This window comes from Mercenaria mercenaria, chromosome 3 (genome assembly GCF_021730395.1).
Source record: "Mercenaria mercenaria strain notata chromosome 3, MADL_Memer_1, whole genome shotgun sequence".
Taxonomy (NCBI): domain Eukaryota; kingdom Metazoa; phylum Mollusca; class Bivalvia; order Venerida; family Veneridae; genus Mercenaria; species Mercenaria mercenaria.
Window position 1 is genome coordinate 13108713 of NC_069363.1, and position 21839 is coordinate 13130551.

General features: G+C 32.6%; 1 protein-coding gene and 1 long non-coding RNA gene across 3 annotated transcripts in view; one reads left to right on the top strand and one right to left on the bottom strand.

The window, feature by feature from the left end:
• LOC123525405 (serine/threonine-protein kinase PLK1-like) overlaps positions 1 to 5946 on the top strand; it is a 43170-nt gene extending 37224 nt beyond the window's left edge. For both annotated transcript variants that reach the window (XM_045304443.2, XM_045304442.2), the window contains exons 9-12: positions 67 to 229; positions 566 to 695; positions 819 to 938; positions 1529 to 5946. In XM_045304443.2, coding sequence (XP_045160378.2) covers positions 67 to 229; positions 566 to 695; positions 819 to 938; positions 1529 to 1738 — 623 coding nt within the window. In that variant the 3' untranslated portion in view covers positions 1739 to 5946. The remainder of the gene's footprint in view (positions 1 to 66; positions 230 to 565; positions 696 to 818; positions 939 to 1528) is intronic.
• LOC128555504 (uncharacterized) overlaps positions 1 to 21839 on the bottom strand; it is a 180649-nt gene that overhangs the window by 53124 nt on the left and 105686 nt on the right. The window lies entirely within an intron of this gene.

Below are 21839 nucleotides of genomic sequence, written 5' to 3' on the forward strand. Positions count from 1 at the left end.
ATACCTTATTCTAGTATTACCATACATAATCACAAGATGTTAAGTTTTCCTTGTTTGTTACCATAGATGTGATAAAGAACCCCGAACCCATGGGTGATATGACAATCCTGTGGGTGAGTAAATGGGTTGACTATTCCAACAAATACGGCTTTGGCTTCCAGCTCTCAAATGACTCTATTGGTGTACTCTTCAATGACACGTCCAAAATCATTCTATCCCCGGATGGAAGGTAAATACATTGATATTAACATGAATTTTCTGAACTCCTTCATAATGCTCATATTTCAAACTTAAAAGTATAATATGCTCCTCAAGATAAGTTGAAGTAAAACACAGCAAATTTCTCCAGTTAGTCAGACTAGAAAATAAAGGAAATAAGCAGTGACCACATGAATTGTAAGACTTATTTCTTTTTAGTGAAAAAAGTAAAGTTTAGACATTTGAAACACATCAGCATGTTTACAGATTATAAAGTAAATAATGACTTTCCAAAGAAAGGGAAATTTAATTTTTCATGTATTGGTTTTTAAGTCTTTCAAATGACAAACAATATTTTATATTGCAGATCGGTACAGTATTACGATATGACGGGTCACCTGAATGCCTTCTCTGTTGACCAACCTCCGGATGATCTCGATAAGAAAACAACTCTTCTCATGTATTTTGCAAAATATATGGATGAGCATTTAATTCAGGTAAGGATATTGTTGAGCATGACATTTTTATCAGTTAAACAAAAATAGAAAGTTTTAAGATATCTTTTCTTGCAGTGATTCATAGCTACAATGATTTGAAGGTGTTTTTTTTTCTATTTAAAGGGAGGTAATATAGAGTGCTCCAAGGATTCTGATGATATCAGTGTTGGCTCCCTTTGTTTGAAGAAGTGGTTCAGAACAGCAAAAGCAATAGTCCTGTATCTCAATGATGGGACATTACAGGTACTTTTTGGTATTTTAAGAATTTATCTTTTTATGACAATTAAAAAGGAATTATATTCAGATCTATCCATAATTTTGTGTGTGCCATTGCTTGGGTTATGACCATTTTCTGCATATAAAATCCTGAACGAAGACTCCTTAGATTCAGTACACACAATGAGAGAGAGAACTTCAAGCTGTCTTCATGGCCAAGCATACAATCTAATGATGCAGAGAAATAAAAGCAATTGTTCAAACATACAAGTGTCTTTCACTTACTTTCTACAAAGCCATCCAGCTGGCTTGCAGATTTTGGACGGTTCTACCCAGTGCCTACCTATGCCAGAAGTATTGCCTGGATGGGCACCTTGGGTCTTTGAACCCTCCACCATCAAAACCTGTAAAGTTGCCATTTGACCTACAGTTGTGTCCATGTGACCTGAAACCCAACAATAACAAACAAAACTTCCTACAAAGTATATATGTTATGTTTATTTGTTAAAAAGTGATATAAATTGCTTTAAGATGTGGTGCTCTGGGAAAAAGTATGTGAGTTTTGCTGCATATAGAAATTATAGCAGTCTAAAATTTTATGGTATTATTGTTTTCAGGTAAACTTCTTCGATGACCACACAAAAATTATTCTGAGTTACATGCGAAATGATTACTTTGTGACATACATTGACGAGGAGAGATGTGCAACAACCTATAGCATGGTACACCTCATCCAAGATGGCTGCCAACGCGATATCATGGATCGAATGTCATTTGCAAGGTCAATGCTGAAAAATCTAGTTGATATCGAGGGTGTTGATATTTAAACTTTGTTGATTTAATAGAGGTTGTGTCGTATAAAGACACTGCCACATCGCATAATAAACAAAAACAAAATATGTCTTTCGTTGGAACGTTCAGGTGAAATTTGAAGAAGTGCTGTTTAAAAGAAAAAGCTGCATTTTCAGACAGCTGAAGAAAATGGCAGAAAATTCACATAATTATGTGTAATTTTAACATCTGATGGTGAAACTAGTATATATTTAATGAAGTCTTAAATGAAATACTTGTTGCAAAGTAATATGATTTCAGAAGGATTTTTGGCTGTGTCATGCAGGCAAACCTGACTTAACAGTTGAAGATGGACCAATACAGCTGTTAGAGAAGATATGTGAGAAGCCAAAACATTGCAAATCTGTGATGCAAAATTTGCTCATATACAACATGAGAAAAACTCCTTTTATTATTTATGGTGATAGAATAAAGGAGAGCAATATGATAGCTTATAGTCCCATTGTATAACACCAAGTGTTCCTTTTTACAATAATAGGCAAACAGATGTGGAGCAATAAATACACTATACAATGTTGTCTCATTTTTGTTGCTCAGACTGTGATCATTTTTAATGCCTATTTTTTGTAACTTTCGATATGCAATAATGAAATGCATGTAGATGCATTTCGCAAGCTTTTGTTCATGATGTGGAGGGAGAAATAGATGAAAAACAATGCATTACAAAATCATTAAAATTTCATGACTTTTATCAAGCAAAATGTGATATCATGGATACTCAGCTGTGGGTTAGCAAGTACTTTAGGGAATGAATGTGATTTGTTTTCACAGGATAAATGCTTATTTACTGGGAAAACCTTAGAAGTGCCTTTATAAGTGTGATAGATATGGCAGTGGTTTTCCTCTAAGGATTGGGAACGTTGAAATTTGTGACACTGAATTTGTGTGAAAATTAAGAGAAATTGACTTTGTTAAAATGGTTTGCGGTACAACTATCTGATGAAGATGTTACGGGGTTGTTAGAGACCATTGTAAAACAATAGTGATTGTTCTGTTGTGTATTGGTAAAATGTTAAATGCAAATATGGCTTAACAAATTATGTTTTCTCTGGTTAACCCTTATCCTGCTAAATTTCTATAATGAACTTGTCCATCTTTGGACAATACCATTAATTATAAAAAGGGAGTGCAGGGAAGTGGAGGGAAGTGCAGATCTTGATCTACACTGGTCACAAAGGCAGAGTCAATCATGTCCAGCATAAGGGTTAACAAAAAAAAATGTGATTCAGGTTCCAAATGATGAATTTTTATTTATGCTTGTAAATTTTCTAAAAAAGAAGTCAGTGTTTGATTTTTATAGTTAAATAAAAATTGAAATAAAACCGTTTTTGTCATCTTGCTAGGGAAGCTTTTGATTATTTTTTAATGTAATTTAACTATTTGTGTATACATAGGCATTCATTTTTCAATTCTTGAATACCATTTTTGAAATGTGGATTAATGCTTGAAGCAATTATTTACCCCTATATAAAATCTTTGTATTAAGTTCAAATAAAAAATCTAAGCACAATTTACTTATTAAAAAGCACAATTTACTCATTTTGAATAAGCCAGATAGACCTTCCTGAGCCAGGCTTTTATATATGACTACTTCCCTTTGTTATATATTTTTTCACCCTCTATAAATGTCACTAATTTTGCACATCCATCAATTTCATGCTTCAGTTTCAATTTGGCAACACTGTTCAAAAGAAACCAAGAAACATTTATTATAAATAATGTGAAAATTGTTAGACACACTATTTTTGGTAATTCAATGGAATATTGTCAGTACATAATGTAGTGAAAACATTAAATCCAGTGTTTCTACACATTTCACACGAAAGTTGTTAATTTTGTAAGAAGAGTGCATCGTTTAAAAGCAATTTAAATTAAAATATTGGCATTAAAGGGAGTGTATTAAGTTGCTTCGAGGTAGGACTATATCATTATGTATATATGTTATAGTTTTTTGTTAAGAATGATAAATAAAACTAAGGTTTTAATTTGTGCTTTTTAATTCAATTTAATCAAATACATTCATTCAACTAGAATTGAGCTGTACAGAGCAAATGTACCTTGTTGTGTAATTTTGTTGTCTGTACAGGAGGTAGATAACTCACGGTATCGTTTGAACACAATTTAAATATTTGCAAACATTTTACATTTGTGTGTGTGTTTGCATATTTACAAGATGGGGTCACCCTGTGGGACCATTACATAAAGTGTTATCTGAGTACACTGTGACAGAAGTGCTGTAAATTTGGTATGAAATTATACATTCACATTGTATATAGGTGGTGGCTTTTCTAACAGACACAATCACGTTTTGATGCCTGTTATTAAATGCAAGCTTTGTAAATACATTGATACATCAGGATCTTTGTCATGACAGAAAATGCATTATACATGTCAGTATTTAAATACAAATTACAATCATACAGTATTTTGAAACACAGTGGGGCAACAGCAGTAATTCTTAACTACTAACAATAAAATGAATTCTAGTTTTATGTTTTACACTGAAGTTAGTTTTTGTGGCACATTTAAAGATGTTCAAATTTTTGTATTGTTCAGAAAATCTAATGAAGTCAGAAAGCATTATCTGCAGCCAGAAAACATGATCTACAGTCAGAAAAAAATACCATTAAAATCTTAATAGAAGTGATTTTACCCTTTACAGGAATAAATGTATTTCTCCTACATTATTTGAAGGCTCAGAATTTATTGAATCAGTTTATTCTGTCATGTTTAAAGTATAAGAGAAGCAAGATCTCTTATATTTATCTATTTTAATTATCTCTGATTTTTGTCTCATGCTGTATTGATCTCATCTCTAACTAAGACCATTATAAATTTCTTGTTAAATTTACATTATTGTAAATAAGATATGTTAAAACTTAAATGACTAAAGTAAAAATAAGTGTTTATTGAAAGCAGAGCAACTGTTTTTAGTTTTTAATTATTTATCAGAAATATATGATAAAGTGTATATTTATTCAGTAACTTATATGTGCAATGTTTTTTTTTTCTGAAATTGGATTTAATGGCATAAAAATCACCTTAATTAATACTTTTACAATCTTGAAAGATATATTTAAGAAAATTAAAACTATAATTTGTCATGGTCTTAAGTATAATTATTTATTTAGATATCTTGTCAATGTGAAACTCTTTTTAATCTTTTCAGTCAAACTTTAAAAGTTTGTAATAAGCTCTAGTTCACTGCACTAATGTGTATAAAAAAATGCAATCCCTGAAACAGAAATCCTCTTAATTCTGTGAATTCTGAAAGAATGTTTAACATAACTTTTCGTATGTATGATTTTGTGTATGTTTTTACTGCTTTTGTTAAAATGAATGTGTTTTATGTATTATAGAACATCAGCTCTTTGGAATGATACTTAAATGGAATTAATACCTGTATGATCAAGTAAATGGTAATCCTGCAAATTGTGAAATTTTATCACTGGTTGATAAGATATTTTCGAAATGAATACTAGGTTACTTTCGTCTTCCTATTCAGCGATGACTTTCGTCTTCCTATTAAGCACTGCTTTAATTGTACAGTTTTAAATGATTACTTCTAATCAAAATTCAAGTTGATGATGTATTTAATTTTCTGACAAGATCAATTCCGCAGCACACAACCAATCAGTATTTGAATATCTACAGCACTCTACCTCTCAAAGTCCGTGGACCATTTTAACATTTTACTGTAAATACATTGAAGACTTCATGTATGATTCTTTTCTCCATTCTGTAAAACATTGGGACCAAAATATTTCAAACCTGATTTTATGGAAAATGAACTTCTGTTTTAACAGCATACCATAGACTTAACAGCTATTGGTCGCTTAATTTCTGTTATGTATTGACTAGAGTATATTTGAGCCACGCCATGAGAAAACCAACATAGCGCATTTGCCAACAGCATGGATCCTGACCAGACAGCGCGGACGTGCAGGCTGGTCTGGATCCATGCTGGTCGCAAACAGACTATGTTGGTTTTCTCATGGCGCGGCTCATTTCATTTGAGAAAATGATTATTATTGTTATGTATGTATTTTCATGAATTGTTATGAGATGTGACTGATATAAGTTGTTGTATGATTTTGATTAATTTTCTTTAGAGAAATTTTACTGATGAATTATAAAAATGAAAAAAGGATTTTCATGATCTTGAAATAAAGATTTAAAATATGTTTGTCTTATAATTATTTATTGTCTTACATTATTTCTTTCTTCTTCCATTACTTCACGATGCCAAGTGGTGGCAGACTGTCTTACAAATGTAGAAACGCTGCATCAACAGTATGCGCCACCTGTCTAAAGCATCGGCATCAACGAACCCAGTATACTGTGCTCGACTGTCATTTGACACAGGTGCATTCGAACCAATGTGTATGCCTTCCACTATCTCTCAGTTTATTTCAAACAATCCTGTAACATCGAACCCCAACAGAATATGCTCCCCTGTCTTTTGACACATATATCCTCTACTGGTGTTTGTTTGGTATCTTCAACAAACCATCGGTTTATTTCACTCCATCTCTTGCTGTAAAAGTGATTACCGGTACGTAATATTGCCTATCGGTAACTCTTTGATATTTATCAAGTCAAGTATGATCAAATATATTCAACTACTATCTGGTTCTTTGTAACGACGTAACTGGTTTGATCAACGAATGTATATCGCTACTTACAGGGTATGTTTGATCAGGAAATTTATGTTCGACTTCTACACAATTCCTGGGCGAAACACCTTTGTATCACTTATGAATTTGTTTTAAAGTCGAGGTGAACATAGTGAGATACAGTTAATAATTGTAGTCAGTCAGCAACTGCTTGGAATTCAACATGAGTCACCAATGCTGTTTGTACTTATTCAGGAGACACTATATTAGTGTTGCTATCAAGTTCAGGAAAAATAAATGAGACACAAGTTACAGGGACTATATGTAAAAGAATAAGATCTACAACGTCCTTTGGAAGCATAGAACGTAATCAAGCAAAATAACTGCAAACTTGGTTTGACCGAAACTGGTCTTGAAAGATATTGAAATGTGAAACACCCATCACACCCCTTAGCTTCGGTTTTATAGAACCTCTTAAAGATACAATGGAATACTGCTTATAGCCGTACCAATACACATCCTCTCACGTATGACAACAAGCTTCATCCTGACATATTCAAACACTTGTTTTTACGGAGGACGAGTATAACTATTTGTTGCCAGTAAATAAGCACCCTTAACACTTTTATTCCGTTTACCAGTGCAGGCATGAATATGGTATGTGCTACGTATCGTTTAACAAGGGATGTACATTCCACATTTGACATTTCCTAAATTCCCTGCATACAAGCATTTTCATGCTTCCAATTTGAATGCATGTACAGAAAAAATATACATGATCAGCATAACAGACGGTGAAGTGGGTTCTGTAAACATGATTTAAACCAAAGGGCAGCCAATGTGCAGGCCAATTGAACAAGTTTAGATATGAAATTTGCAAAACAGTTAATTAATATGTAACCCTTTTCCAAAGTATGTTTCTTGAAAAATGGATCGAAAACTGACAAAATGTTACAAGAAAAGCAATAACTTTTAAAATGAATGAAAAAGCCTGACTGATGAATGGTGTTTTGTTACTTTGCACATGGTTATTATACAAGTACAGTGAATTCTTCTGAGGTAGCCTGTATTATAGCATTGATAATGTAAAACTCAGAATATTTATAGATATTCACAACTTGTCTACCATTTCAGTTATGACATGATGATTGCGACATCTAAAAATCATTACGCATGACATCATTTGCAACATTAATCAGTCTGGTCCTTGTAAAATCAAAGTTTTTCGACGACGGGTGGAAACGGCTTTTGGTAGATTGTTTTCTGTTCTTTTTATTGGAATAAGAAGAGAATACATGAATTCACGTCATTTTGTATGTTAAAATCTGTCTGAGTCTTGAACAAAAGCAACAAACTGTTTGAATGTAAAATGTAATTACAAAACTGCAAAATGAACATTCTGCACGTCAACTTGATAAATATCGCACTTACACGCTATCATATGGCAGCATTCGCTGAGTTATCTTCCCACATGATTTGATAGGTGTCGCTACGGGCGAATAGGTCCTATCATGCGTATACTCTCGGCTTTTATCATAGTTAAACTCTTTTTCTTAACCTTTCATGCATTTGACAGCTGAATAAAAAAGTAATTAAAGTATTAAAAAAAATCTAATCGTGTAATTTATCAATATAATCTATTTGGATAGCTGTTTCTTCTGTTTTTAACATAAAATTTAAGCCTGGTAAAATTTTCATCATTTCAAAATGCTGGCTTGTAATATATAACTGAAATTATTATTGTAGCTTTAATTTAAGCGAGTCACATTTCCGTATAATTTATAAGCAAAGTGGGGCTAGCTATAGTAGCTTGTTGAAAAATATTGCTAAATTTTACCCCTGAATGGAAGCTTTGTTTCAGATAGACAATGGTTTCTCTGGAAACATTTAGTTTGCATAAAATTGCCTATCCATCGGCTGCATACTGATTGTTATCATAAAAATGTACATGCCATGTGTCCTGTTAACTCTAGGGGGTTCAAGAATATGTCCTTGAAGCAGACTTAACACTTCCTGCTCCCACTTAGGTGTTAAATATAGGTCAGATGTTCATGTAATGTGTATAATAAGTTTTCTTAATACATTGCAATTTGAAATAATGTCTAATATGTCTCACATTTGTTTTATTTTTAAAGCTTCACAGATTTGTGGTATGTGTATTATAAATCCTACGGGTGTTTTTATTAAATGTAGAGATTTATATTTTCACTTTATGTGGGCAAGTTGCTGTGAACTGAATTGACTGAAATTAAAGAGGCAGCATCATAAAATTAAATTAACACGTGGTATGTCAACTTGTCAATAGAGATCATTTATGCCTCATGGATGATATTTTCATGAAATATATGAGAAAACACCTATAATAAATTAATTGGGCTGATGGAAAATTGAAGGGACATCTTATCACAAGAGTATAATTATATTCTAACATTTTACAGTAATTATTATTATAATTTCTATATTATTCAAGATCTCATTGCATTAAACTGTGTATGCAGATCTTTCCGATTAATTTGTAACTTCAGGAATATATACTGTCTAGTATACTGATCCTTATTCTAAGAATATAGTCTGAATACTTGTACAATGATAAAATGACTTTCCAAGGAGGCATTTCAATATTGAAAAATACTTTAAAGCTAAATAAAAGCATTTATTGTCACAATTAACAAACATAACAATCATACAGTCCATATATAAACTGACACACAGAAAATGCACTTTAAAACAGTCCTTACAGCTAACCTCACAGAGTATCAATAAATATAAATAAAGCTCTTTCCTCAATTGCTCAAGGGATAAACAGCTGAATTTTGATAACATAATCGGATATTTTCCAAATCTACTAATATAGTCTGAAATGACAGCGACGATATAATGTAAATTATGTAAACAAAATTTTCTAGGACCTATTCGCATGTAGCGCCACCTATACGCGCACCTGTTTAATCAGGGGAATTAACTGACCGATATCGCCCATTATGCAAATAATATACTTTCGATATATTTGTAACAATCTGTTGCCAAAAAATCAAATAACAAAATATCCAAATATTATCAGTCTACTTATAAATGAGAAACAAGTACACAAGTACCCTTATAAATAATTTGATATTCACGCGACCTCACTTGAATCTTAATGTTCAGCTGGAATTATAACCGTGGGCTGGTCTACTTTATCATAGATAGAACTTACATTGTCTGACCATATAGTCTGCATGGTCAGCTTAAATGCAGATGGGCAGGACTACTTTATCATAGATAGAACTTACACAGTCTGCATGGTCAGCTTAAATGCAGATGGGCAGGACTACTTTATCATAGATAGAACTTACACAGTCTGCATGGTCAGCTTAAATGCAGATGGGCAGGACTACTTTATCATAGATAGAACTTACACAGTCTGCATGGTCAGCTAAATGCAGATGGGCAGGACTACTTTATCACTGATAAATCATTTACGGAAGCCATGAATGGAACTGTTTTCTGTGCTTAGGAATATGATAACGATTCCATGACTGTCAGAAGTATAGAGATAGCAGGTAAACCCGCCCCCAAAATCAAAGAATGATTCCACACTTCATTGACATACTCTGGATTACCAGATTTCTGATTATTTTCTTTCCTATTTACTCAGATGCATAATATACATCCGAACAATCCTTATGTAAAATATTTCACTTGGTTTTCACAAAGTTTTTCAGTAATTTGTTATAACATGTTTGTCTCCTTTTCTCATCAGCGATAAAAGTATCACCGTTGTTAATTTCTGGCAAAATTGTCAAGGATTTTGCTAAGTGTCAGATTTCAAGAAGCATGGGTACAGAATAAACTTTGACACTGATGATTTGGTTTTGTTTATTTTTTTCGTGTGTGCATGTTTAGGCCTTCTGCTATTGTTCTGATCTTCAAATCGGTATGGACTTCCAATAAGCCTACTGGCTTCCAGTCCAATCCAAAATTTATGTATGTAACTAATTATTTAAAATGTACATATTGGGAAATAAAAATATGTTTAAACCAAATCGGCATAGTTTATCACATTAAATTTGATGAGGTGAAATTATGAAATATTCAAAACGGTAGAGTATTAGTTGTGTTTCGAGAGCTGTCCAGAACGTTGTTTAAACTAACAGAACATATCGTTATTTAACTGCGCAAAATCTACTACAGGTATATATTAAGTTTTGCAATGCAATAAAATAGTAAACATACACATTACATTGCATTTGGAAGCTGATAATATTTTAGCTGTCAGTTTGGAAGATGTTGCATAGTGTTGACAAAAATTCTCTCTTTAATGTAGATGATATTATATACATGTCACCGATTTTTCTTGGTGTTTTAGGAACCACTCCGTATAATATCTAGCATGCTGGATAACTAAAGCAAGTATAGTACGTCATCAACAGGTGCGCAAAGCACTTCAAAGTCCCTATGCGGCTTTTTGTGTCAAAACACATCAACTTGCGATTATTTCATTGATAACGGATAGATTTGGAAATGACCCTATCCCTATCCAACACACTATATTATATCGCATAAAAAGAGTATTCATGCCTTTCTAATAAACCAAAGCCTTGATGTATGTTCTGTTATGGAAAACTGATACCTTGATTAAAACGGTTTGCTGAGAGATTGACATGAATGACATAATTGACGTATAATGTTCGAAAACTGTACGACATAACACTTTGAGAAGAGAGCGGAATTACCACAGACAAGGAACACTTTGAGAAGAGGAGAACATCGTCTAACGGAAATACCAAACATGAATTTCTACACTCACTACGTCTCCGTACCAAATATGACTATGTCAGTGGCTATTTGAACTAAATAGGTATGTATACACACAATTGATTTATTTCGCATTATTACACAGTTGTTAAATGTCAATGCTATAATGCGTACTATTTATTTTTGATCTAAAAGCATTGTTTCAGTGATCACGTGTGCGACATAACTGTTCAGGGAAAAGAACGAGAAAGGACTGTATCGCGCTAACGAAATGTTCTGATTGAAGGGGCTTTAGGTGTGCGCTAGGAAAGAACAAGGTGAGTAAAACTGAGTTATAATTATAATTTCTTTTCAATAGAAAGGGGCGTCGAGTAAATCTACACTACTGAATTGAAAGCGGTCCAGGATTTAACAAGTGAATTAAGTATTGCCATGCAATACAAAGTCCCCTACTGGAAGGCACCTAATTTTCTCTACTGCAGTATAGCATAATGAACTGATATCTGTCAATGATGTATAAACAATATTGTACTATATATACAATATGCTAAAAACACAAGACATGGATTAAAATTTGTATATATAAAACCCTATAGTTGTTTTCATATAGCATATTTGGCCGATTATCAAAAAGGTAACGTTATTTATAGTAAAAAAAAGAATCCATATAAGTCCACACAAAACTCTTTACCAGGTAGAGATAGGTCAAAATACACCTAAAAATTGGATGTAACATGCATGTTGTACCACAGAAAACTGGTCTCGATTTTTCCCTACGGCCTGTAATAAGTAAGTTACAATATAAGCTATTTATAGTAAAAACAAAGGGAAATAACTCCAAGTTACATCAAAATCCCTCCATGCATAAAGAAGAAATTCTCCGGACAAAGTCATTCTTGAATTTGGCATTTGACCTCTAAGCATGACCTTGACCTTAGACCTAGGGACGTGGTTCTTGCGCACAACAATCTGTTTCATGATAGTGAACATTTATGTCAAGTTACATCAAAATCCCTCCATGCATGAAGAAGAAGTTTTCCAGACAAAGTCATTCTTGTATCTGACCTTTGGCATCTGAGTGTGACCTTGATCTTCAACCTAGGGACAGGTTCTTGTGCAAGACACTTCCTCTCATAGTGGTGAACATTTGTGCCAAGTAATATTTAAATCATGTTTTGCATGACAAAGTTATACACCGGACAGGAAAAATGTCCCATTAACCTTTGATCTCCAAGTGTGACCTTGGCCTTTAAGCTAGGGTTCTGGGTGTTGCGCATGACACGTCATTTTGTCATGGGGAACATTTTTTCCAGGTAATATTAAAATCCCTTGATGGATGTCAGAGTTCTGGACCGGACAGGAAAAAACCCTATTGACCTTTGACCTCCAACTATGACCTTGACCTTTGAGCTAGGAATCAGGGTTTGTGCAAGACACATCATCTCATCATGGGAAACATTTGTGTCAAGTAATATTAAAATACCTTCATGGATGGCAGAGTTATGGACCGGACACGAAACAGACCCTGTTCATGCCATGTTAACATTTGACTGCCAAATATGACCTTGAGCTTTGAGCTAGAGGTCTGAAAGTTGTGCATGACAAATCGTCTTATTGTCATAGGTCATAAAATAAGAATTGTCCAAGGTCTATAGCATCAGTGTAAATTCCAATGAAAGGTCAACAGAGCTTTTTTCCTGTCTGGTCCATAACTCTGTCATCCATGAAGGGATTTTAATATTACTTGGCACAAATATACCTCATATAAAATCTCTTCATGGATGACAGAGTTATGGACCAGACAGGAAAAAAGCTCTGTTGACATTTGACCTCAAATTGTGACCTTGACCCTTCAGCTAGGGGTCCGGGGTTTGTGCATGACACGTCGCCTCATCATGGGGAACATTTGTGCCAAGTAATATTAAAATCCCTTCATGGATGACAGAGTTATGAACCGGACACGAAACAGACCCTGTTTTTGCCAGGTTAACATCTGACTGCCAAGTGTGACCTTGACCTTTGAGGTAGTGGTCTAAAAGTTGTGCAGGGCACATCGTCTTATTATGAGGTACATTTGTGCCAAGTAATATTAAAATCCCTTCATGGATGGCAGAGTTATGGACCGGACAGGGAAAAAGCCCTGTTGACCTTTGACCTCAAATTGTGACCTTGACCTTTAAGCTAGGGTCCGGGTTTTGCGCGTGACACGTCGTCTCATCATGGGGAACATTTGTGCCAAGTAATATTAAAATCCCTTCATGGATGACAGAGTTATGGACCGGACACGACATTGCGGACGGACGGACGGAATGACGGACGGAAAAGCACATTCCTATAGTCCCCGAAACTGGTTTTCAACCAGTAGGGGACTAATAATGACTAGTGTTCAGATATTTGCGGACAAATATTGATGCCAACTTGCATGTTAAAACGGACAATCTATGTTAGTGAGCTTAAACAATAGTAGAACAATTTTACTTTACTTGCAATCGAAATTATTTTACTTTTCTTAAACTGTACAGTTCTTGAAAATGTTGCTGTATAAAAAAAAATGTTATTTTATTGAATATTTTTATGCAAACCCTTACACAGTGACTGTTGGTGTGTGTGTGTGTGTGTGTGTGTGTGTTCATGTGCGTAATTAATACATTTTTGTTTTGTATATAGGTGTTTGTTGTCATGTTATGTTTTATGTGTAGGTCTTTTATGTGTCACGCCAGAAATACGTTAAACTAGTATTAAAGCAACAAATACATCAGTATTTCCTAAAGATCTGTTATGTTTAAATCAACAACACAGAGATAAAATTGGACAAACCTTTGACACTAGAATTAGTTTAAAGGGAAAGGCAAGGTTGTTCTTACGTTAATTTCGTCAGCTGGGATTTCTTAAATCATTAAAAGAAGTGAAAGAATTTTCAAAATCGGAGAGAAAATGAGAAAGTTATGAGCATTTAAAGATTTGGTCAAATTGGCGGCCATTTTGTTTCCATGGGAACAAAAAACAAAATGGCGGATTTATGAAAATTTTAGATACACATTTGAACTGTTATTGTTTATTTCTGTAAAATAATTTCTCTACTTTTTTTCAGCTTTAATGCAAGAAATTATCATGTTTTACACCTTACACGCAAGAAACATGAAAATTAATCCATTTAAAAGCTTTTTTGCTAAATATAGAATTCAGTAGTGTGTAAATGACGTCATAAACACACTAAAATGGCTGCCTCCATGATCAGTCATTTTCTTAAATTTCAAACTGCCATATCTTTTTCAACAGTGGTCCAATTTTAAAAATTCTTTCAGCGTTATGAAAGACTTGAGGATTGCTTTCATATAGAATTAATTTATTGTCAGGCTTTCCTTACCCTTTAATGGCAGACTGTATTGATCAGAGTCACAATGTTTAATCTACAACCAGGAAGCCTATCTACAGTCAGAACGCCTGATATACGGTCAAAAACCCGGTGTACAGTCAGGAAGCCCGATCTACAATCAGAAAGCCAAATGTACAGTCAGAAAGCATTTTCTACGGTCAGAAAGCTTTATCTAAAGTCAGAAAGCCTAATCTATAGTCAGAAAGCCTGTCTACGGTCAGAAAGCCTAATTTTCAATTCATACCGAAGAATATTCCTCCGGCCAATAATCGATGGCGGTCAGATTTTCTATATAGAAATAAAAAGGGCATGTACACATTTTACTTAATAACAAAATTACTAAAAATAAGAAACCTTAGGTGCAAAAATATTACCAAAGTTCAACATTTGATTCATCACACGGTATTTTAAAATAGATCTTATCTTCATTTTTGATTCGTTCCTAACATGATGATAGAGTTAGAGTTCAAAGTTCCATAAGGCCAAATGGCCCATGAGGACAAACAAAACATAATACATGGCAGGACAGTGTTTAACCACTGCATACAATGATATAGTTAATCGGAGAAGGTATACAATACATTGCATATCAATTACAAACATATCAATCATTTAAAAGAACACATGATGATACAAAAATAATGATTTCATTAAAGTAGTATAACTCATTGCTTAACAGAATTTACTAGTGTCACATTTTGAATATTACACATGTTACAGAATTTTGTCATTTTACATATATAATTGTTTTGTAAAAAGTGGATACATGTATTAGCCTTTGACTAATACATATGTTATATTATTGTTTTATACTATGTGGGTAAATATAGTAGCATTCAATCAATAGATATGTTATATCTTGTATTCTTATACAAACACACAATATGTACACAATATGTACACCATATGAATGTTGATCTTGCCGAAACGAAACACAAGATCAACATATCAAATAAACTGTAAATTATAGTTTTATGGTACTATTACGTTAAACAAAATACACTGCAGAGAAAGAATTAAACAAGAATTCTTATGGCAGTTTGCCTTAAGAAAATACCAATTAAAATGACTATAAATGAGATGTTAGAATATTATAGTATACGTGTCTGGGCGTACATACAGCACATATAGCACATATGTTCCTTTACTAAATTGATTAAATCATTTATTTATCTAACCAGACTACAGAACGAAATACATACGTCTGTAACAAAAGAGAGTATCAAATATTAAGAAATATTAACATTTTCATTGACAGCCACTGGGTATAACCTTTCTTTTCTTAAAGCAAGAGCTTTGTTCACAAAACTCCCTAACTTTCGTATTATGCTAACACTTTCAGAATTCAACAGTTCAATAAATTTTGGCATATTCGGTCTTTTCCAGTAATACATGGGAATAAAACGTTTTCTTAGATTATTATATACTTTACATTCCAATACAAAATGGTATTCATCTTCTAAAACATCACAAGAAAAGCATTTTCTTTCATTTAGAGGTGTGCTGTTTGGCTTAGTCCATCTACCAGTTTCAATATGCAATCTGTTAGAAGAAACTCTTAACTTAGCAAGATCTGTACAAAAACGTTTGATGTTAATACAACTTAGATATGGTTGAAACTTAAAAATAGCAATATGTCTGTAGAATATAGCCCTGCTTGAATTTTCTAACCTACTTGACCAATTTTGTACAAATTGATATTTTAAGCTTTGTTTTACGTGACATAAGAACAGGTTAGTGTTACCAACATTTTGCATAAACCACGCATCATAAAAACCTAATGTACATAAAAGAGCTTTTACTAGTGAACACCAGTTTGTTTTATTTGGATAATTTTCACAATCATTTTTCAATAAATTATATACTTTATTAACAAATTTGTTCTCATTTGTATGCAATATTTTTACCCAGTATTTTATGATGTTATAATAACGCATTGACTGAAAAGATAATCTACCGAGTTCACCATATATAAAATCGTTTTGAGTAGTTTTCTTAACACATAATATGCGTTTGCAAAATTGCATGTGGACTCTTTAAATTGCATTGCCATGTACGAAACCCGAAACTTCATTGCTGTAGTTAAGAATAGGACTAATTAGCTTATCAAAAAGATCAAACCTATGAAAAGTAGAAATATTTACAAACTTGTAAAGATATTTATTCATTTTAAAAATGACTTTCATTGCTTGGCCTGCAATTGTATTTTGTGCTTCTGCAAAAGATCCGCCTGTAGTAAAAACACTACCCAAGTATGTAAATTTAGTAACAATATCAATAATCTGCTCTTTATAATAAATATTCATATTTCTAGGTAATCTTCACCCTTTTCTAAATATCATGATTTTAGTTTTTAGACGTATTCACAGTAGGTTTCCATCTATCACAATAATCTGATAGAACATTTAAAAAACATAGACAAATATCAAACAGGGAATGCCACGTACCAAACACGCAGCCTCCCCAAAACGAAACCCACAGCACGCAGACGCGTACACAACAAGCACACACACACACACACACACACACACACACACACACATACACATACACGCGCATACACACAAAGCCAACACACAAGGACAAAACGAACAAACAAAGGAACACAGTGGGGCACCGCCTTAAACCAATTTGCAATTCATCTCTACTATTTGCAAAAATAACGATATCTTCTGCATACATAATCAAAAACATTTTAAACATATTGACATCAATGCCTTCAATTTCACTTTTAATATATTGATCTTCTAGGTCATTTAGAAACATTGAAAAGAGAAAGGGAGATAAGCATTCACCTTGTTTTACACCAAGTACACATTCATATTCATCACTTAATTTGTTACAATATTTCACTCTTGCTTTCACTGTTGTGTACATAGATCGTATTATATTCAAAATTTTGCCAAGGACACCTAATTTTATCATCTTAAACCATAAATTATCACGCACATTGTTGTCAAAAGCTTTAATAAAATCAATGAATGCACAAAAAGTTGTCGGCCTTGGTTAAGCATGTGAGTAATAAGGCCATGGAATACAAAAATATTATCAGTAGCCCCCATATTCGGTCTAAACCCTGCTTGTGTTTCTACATATACACCATATATTTCAGCCCAATTAGACAATCTATTATTTAAAATACGGGTGAAAAGTTTACCCAATACACTTAGTAATGTTATGCCTCTATAGTTATTTACGTCATTTATGCTGCCCTTTTTATGTAATGGAATTACAAAACCTTCAGACCAGCTTACTGCAAAATAACCTTTTTCGAAAATTTTGTTAAATAAAGATATTAATGATGACATAGATACATGTTTACCATGAATGAAAAATTCGTTCAAAAGGGAATCTGGACCTCCACTTCTACCAGGTTTAAGTTGCTTTATAGCTTTGGTAATATCACACTTAAATATGTTTAATACCATCATTTCGTCATTTTTTCCCTTCTGTTTTCCATATAAATTGTGTAAAAATCTCATACATATGTTTCTTAAAGGCAATTTTTTGTATAAAACCGTTGATATGAAAGCTTAGATGCAAATGATTTCCAACTCTCAATGAAAAGAACTTTTGAATGATATTTATTTCATTTTTGATACATTCAAAGACGGTTAATTTCCACTGATTTTGAAGAATAATTAACTTCAGTGCGAAGTTATTGTTGTAGCGTCATATGCAGACGATATATTAATGTCGCGTGAACATGTGGTATCGTGATCAAAAGGTTAAAATAAATGATTTAATCAGTTTAGTTAATTTGTGATTGAATGTTTTATTCGTGTAAGTTTTATATCAATTTTACTTTGTGAAAATTCCTTTTGTGTTAATATCACAAATTTTGCAACATAAGAAATTCATTTGAATATTGCAATTAATATCTTAATTCTAAAAAGAAAGAGATGCGCATTTCTTCTTATGTTGCTGTTCTTACCTTATTTAATTTTCATTTAAATACCAGTGTCAGTTATGACAATTACAATTTGTGTCAATTAAATATGAAACGAGAAAAGTTTCTATCGACCATACAATGTTGAAAGGCTTATATCTGGAGAAGAAAAGTGAAGAACGCAAGGTATTTGCATATAAAATTCTGTATAAATTTATTTTTTAGTTTTTAGATAATAAATTGCCAAAACTACGCAGCGTAGCGTAACCAAATAAAAACGACTAAAAAAATAGATAATAAATTCAAGGTCCGCCTAGGACGTATTAAAGGAGGAAATTATGTCCGGAGGATTGTGATGTACAAGAATGTTTTTGTAATGTAAATAAAATATCTGCATTTCAAACGGAATTGATTTTCCACCACATAAATTTCATGAAACTTTTGCAACAATAATGACGATTTTAAAACTAAAAATGTATCATGATAGCAGATAAATGTTCCATGAATGCAAGATAGATATCATAAAAATATTTTTTGTCAATGCTTTGAACTGCCACAGCAATACGTATGTTTTCATTATATCAACTAACTTTTTATTAAATTAGAAAAAAATGATCATGATCATTTTTTGTGTGGAAATATCAGTTTACTTTTGTGAAAATTTAAACTGATGTCATGATTTTTTTTTCAGTTATCATGATAATCGTCGTTTTTCACTTTACCTCATGAAACTTTCATAATTGATTGTACATGTTCTGTAATTTTAACGAATGAAAGCTGATAGAAATTGTTGATCCATCACGCGTATATATATCCGTTTTATTGGCCCCCAATTACCACTAAAGAGCGTTAAAACAACACAGACATATACAACACTGATAAGGCTATAAATGCGTTTTGAATATAATTATAATGCCATTGTACTTTTTCGAATCATTTTTTTTTTATTATTTTCAACTGTTTGATGAAATTTGTGTAGTTATATTCATGTTGAATATGGCAAAATACCTGTACCACGCTGATTGCTAATATTTTTTAAAAGAAAGAGAAAATGATCAATTTGACCAAGGGTGACACAAGTCTCCCTTTTATTTATTCTACAAACCAAAGAATTATTATCTTTATAGCTCTTTGTACAAACCTACCATAATTTTCGAATCATTTAATTTTTTACTTTACCGATATCTAATGAATTACTTAATTGATATAAGTATGATATTTAACCATTTTAGAGCAAAAAAATAAAATCTACACCTGTAATAGTATAAATTGTAATCAACCGTTTTCAAAAAACACAACTTATTTTATGTATTTTTATGACTTAAAAAATGGTCGTGGTTGTTAAAATCTAACAAGGTCATAATCAGGAATTTAACCTGGGATCTGAAACATTTGATAACATATACTACAAGTCACACAGGAAAGAAAGAGCAGTATTATAAATCGACATTATTTTACAATGTCAATTCTAAATTAAAGAAACTACAAAGTATTGTTTTGGTAAAAATGACTTTTTTTTATTTCTTATGAAAAGTCCCTTCCTTTATATAGCTTGTAACTAAAGTGGCATGTCAATTCTCTTGAAATTGAAATAAACATCTAGGTGATAATACATCGACATCGCAATGCCGGTCTCCCGTTACCAATACCATGTAGCTGTTGTCTCCCCTGATATCGATTTTCTGTCATATCAGTCATGAGGTCAATTTTTCCACATGAAAAAGCATAATCTACAGTCAGAAAGCTTTTTCTACAGTCAGAAAGCCTATTCTAAAGTCTGAAAACATAATCTACAATCAGAAAGCCTAATCTGTAGCCGGAGAGCTTCTCTATTAGAAAACCTAAACTACAGTCAGAAAGCCTGCATCTGAATAAATTTTGTTTTGCCTGCCAGAATAATAAATGTATTTTCTTTTGATAAACGGGTTAATCACTTTATTCTCATTCTGTCTTAACAAGATCTCTCATATTATAAATAAACGAATTTGTACTTTTTGTGAAGATAATAATGTAATTTCAGATGCCCAGTTTGGATTTAGAAAAGGGAAATCTACTGTTGATGCATTGTATATTTTATCTTCCATTGTGCAAAAGTATTTAAATGAAAACAAACGTCTGTTTTGTTGCTTTATTGATCTAAAAAAGGCATTTGATTCGGTGAATAGAGATGCACTATGGTTAAAGATGTATAAAAGTGGTATACAAGGAAAAGTTCTCCGTATAATCAGGGACATGTATCAAAAAGTTAAGTCATGTGTACGATCATGCAATAGCTACTCTGAATATTTCCATTATGCTGTCGGTTTACGTCAGGGGGAGGTAATGTCACCGATCCTTTTTTCCCTTTTCGTAGAGGACTTAGAATTATATTTACAGGATACCTTAGAGTCAGGATTATTAATAGACGATATAGTTCTTATTCTGTTATTATTTGCAGATGATATGGTATTATTAGGAAATTCTCCCAAAGAGTTGCAGAAAAATTTAGATTCATTGTGTTGTTATTGTAACACGTGGGGCTTAGAAGTAAATATTGAAAAAACAAAGGTCATGGTATTTAGAAAAAGAGGTCCGGTATTACGTAATGAATCTTTTACATACAATGGAGAATCATTAGAAGTTGTTAGTGATTTTAATTACTTAGGAACAGTTTTCAATTACACTGGTAGCTTTGCTCTAAACCAAGAACAGCTTGTTGGGAAAGCTTTAAAAGCATTGAATGTTCTGTTAAGTAAATGTCGTAAATATAAATTGAAACCTAATGTACTTTACCAACTGTTTGATTCCTTTGTTGGATCGATATTAGGATACTCCTCTGACGTTTGGGGCTTTAGTAAATCTAAAGAAATAGAAAGGATACATGTAAAATTTTGTAAAAGTATTTTAAAGGTTAAATCAAGTACATGCACAGCTGGTATTTATGGAGAACTTGGAAGGTATCCGCTGTATATTTCACGTTATATGAGAATTATCAATTACTGGTACAAGTTGCTGAATACAGATAATTTGATTTTGCATAAAGTGTACCAAATATCATATGAGGATTGTATTAAAGGGAAAAAGAACTGGGTGTCGAATGTAAAACAGTTATTAAGTGAATATGGTTTCTTATATGTGTGGGAACAGCCTAATTTGGTTAATAAAGAGTTTATTTTCATGTTTAAGCAAAGAATTATCGCTTGTTTTGTTCAAAAGTGGCAGTCAGACAAGAGACGTAGTGGAGTTCTAGAGTTATATGATAATGTTAAAACTTCTTTTGGGTATGAGAAATATTTAGATGTTCTACCAACTCAGCTGAAAACATATCTTTGTAAAATAAGATTATCTGCCCACTCATTAAGAATAGAAACAGGTCGTTATGCGCGAAATAGAATTCCTAGAAATGAACGTTTATGTCAGTACTGCAATATGCAAGATATAGAAGACGAATTCCATTTTATTTTGAAATGTCCATCTTA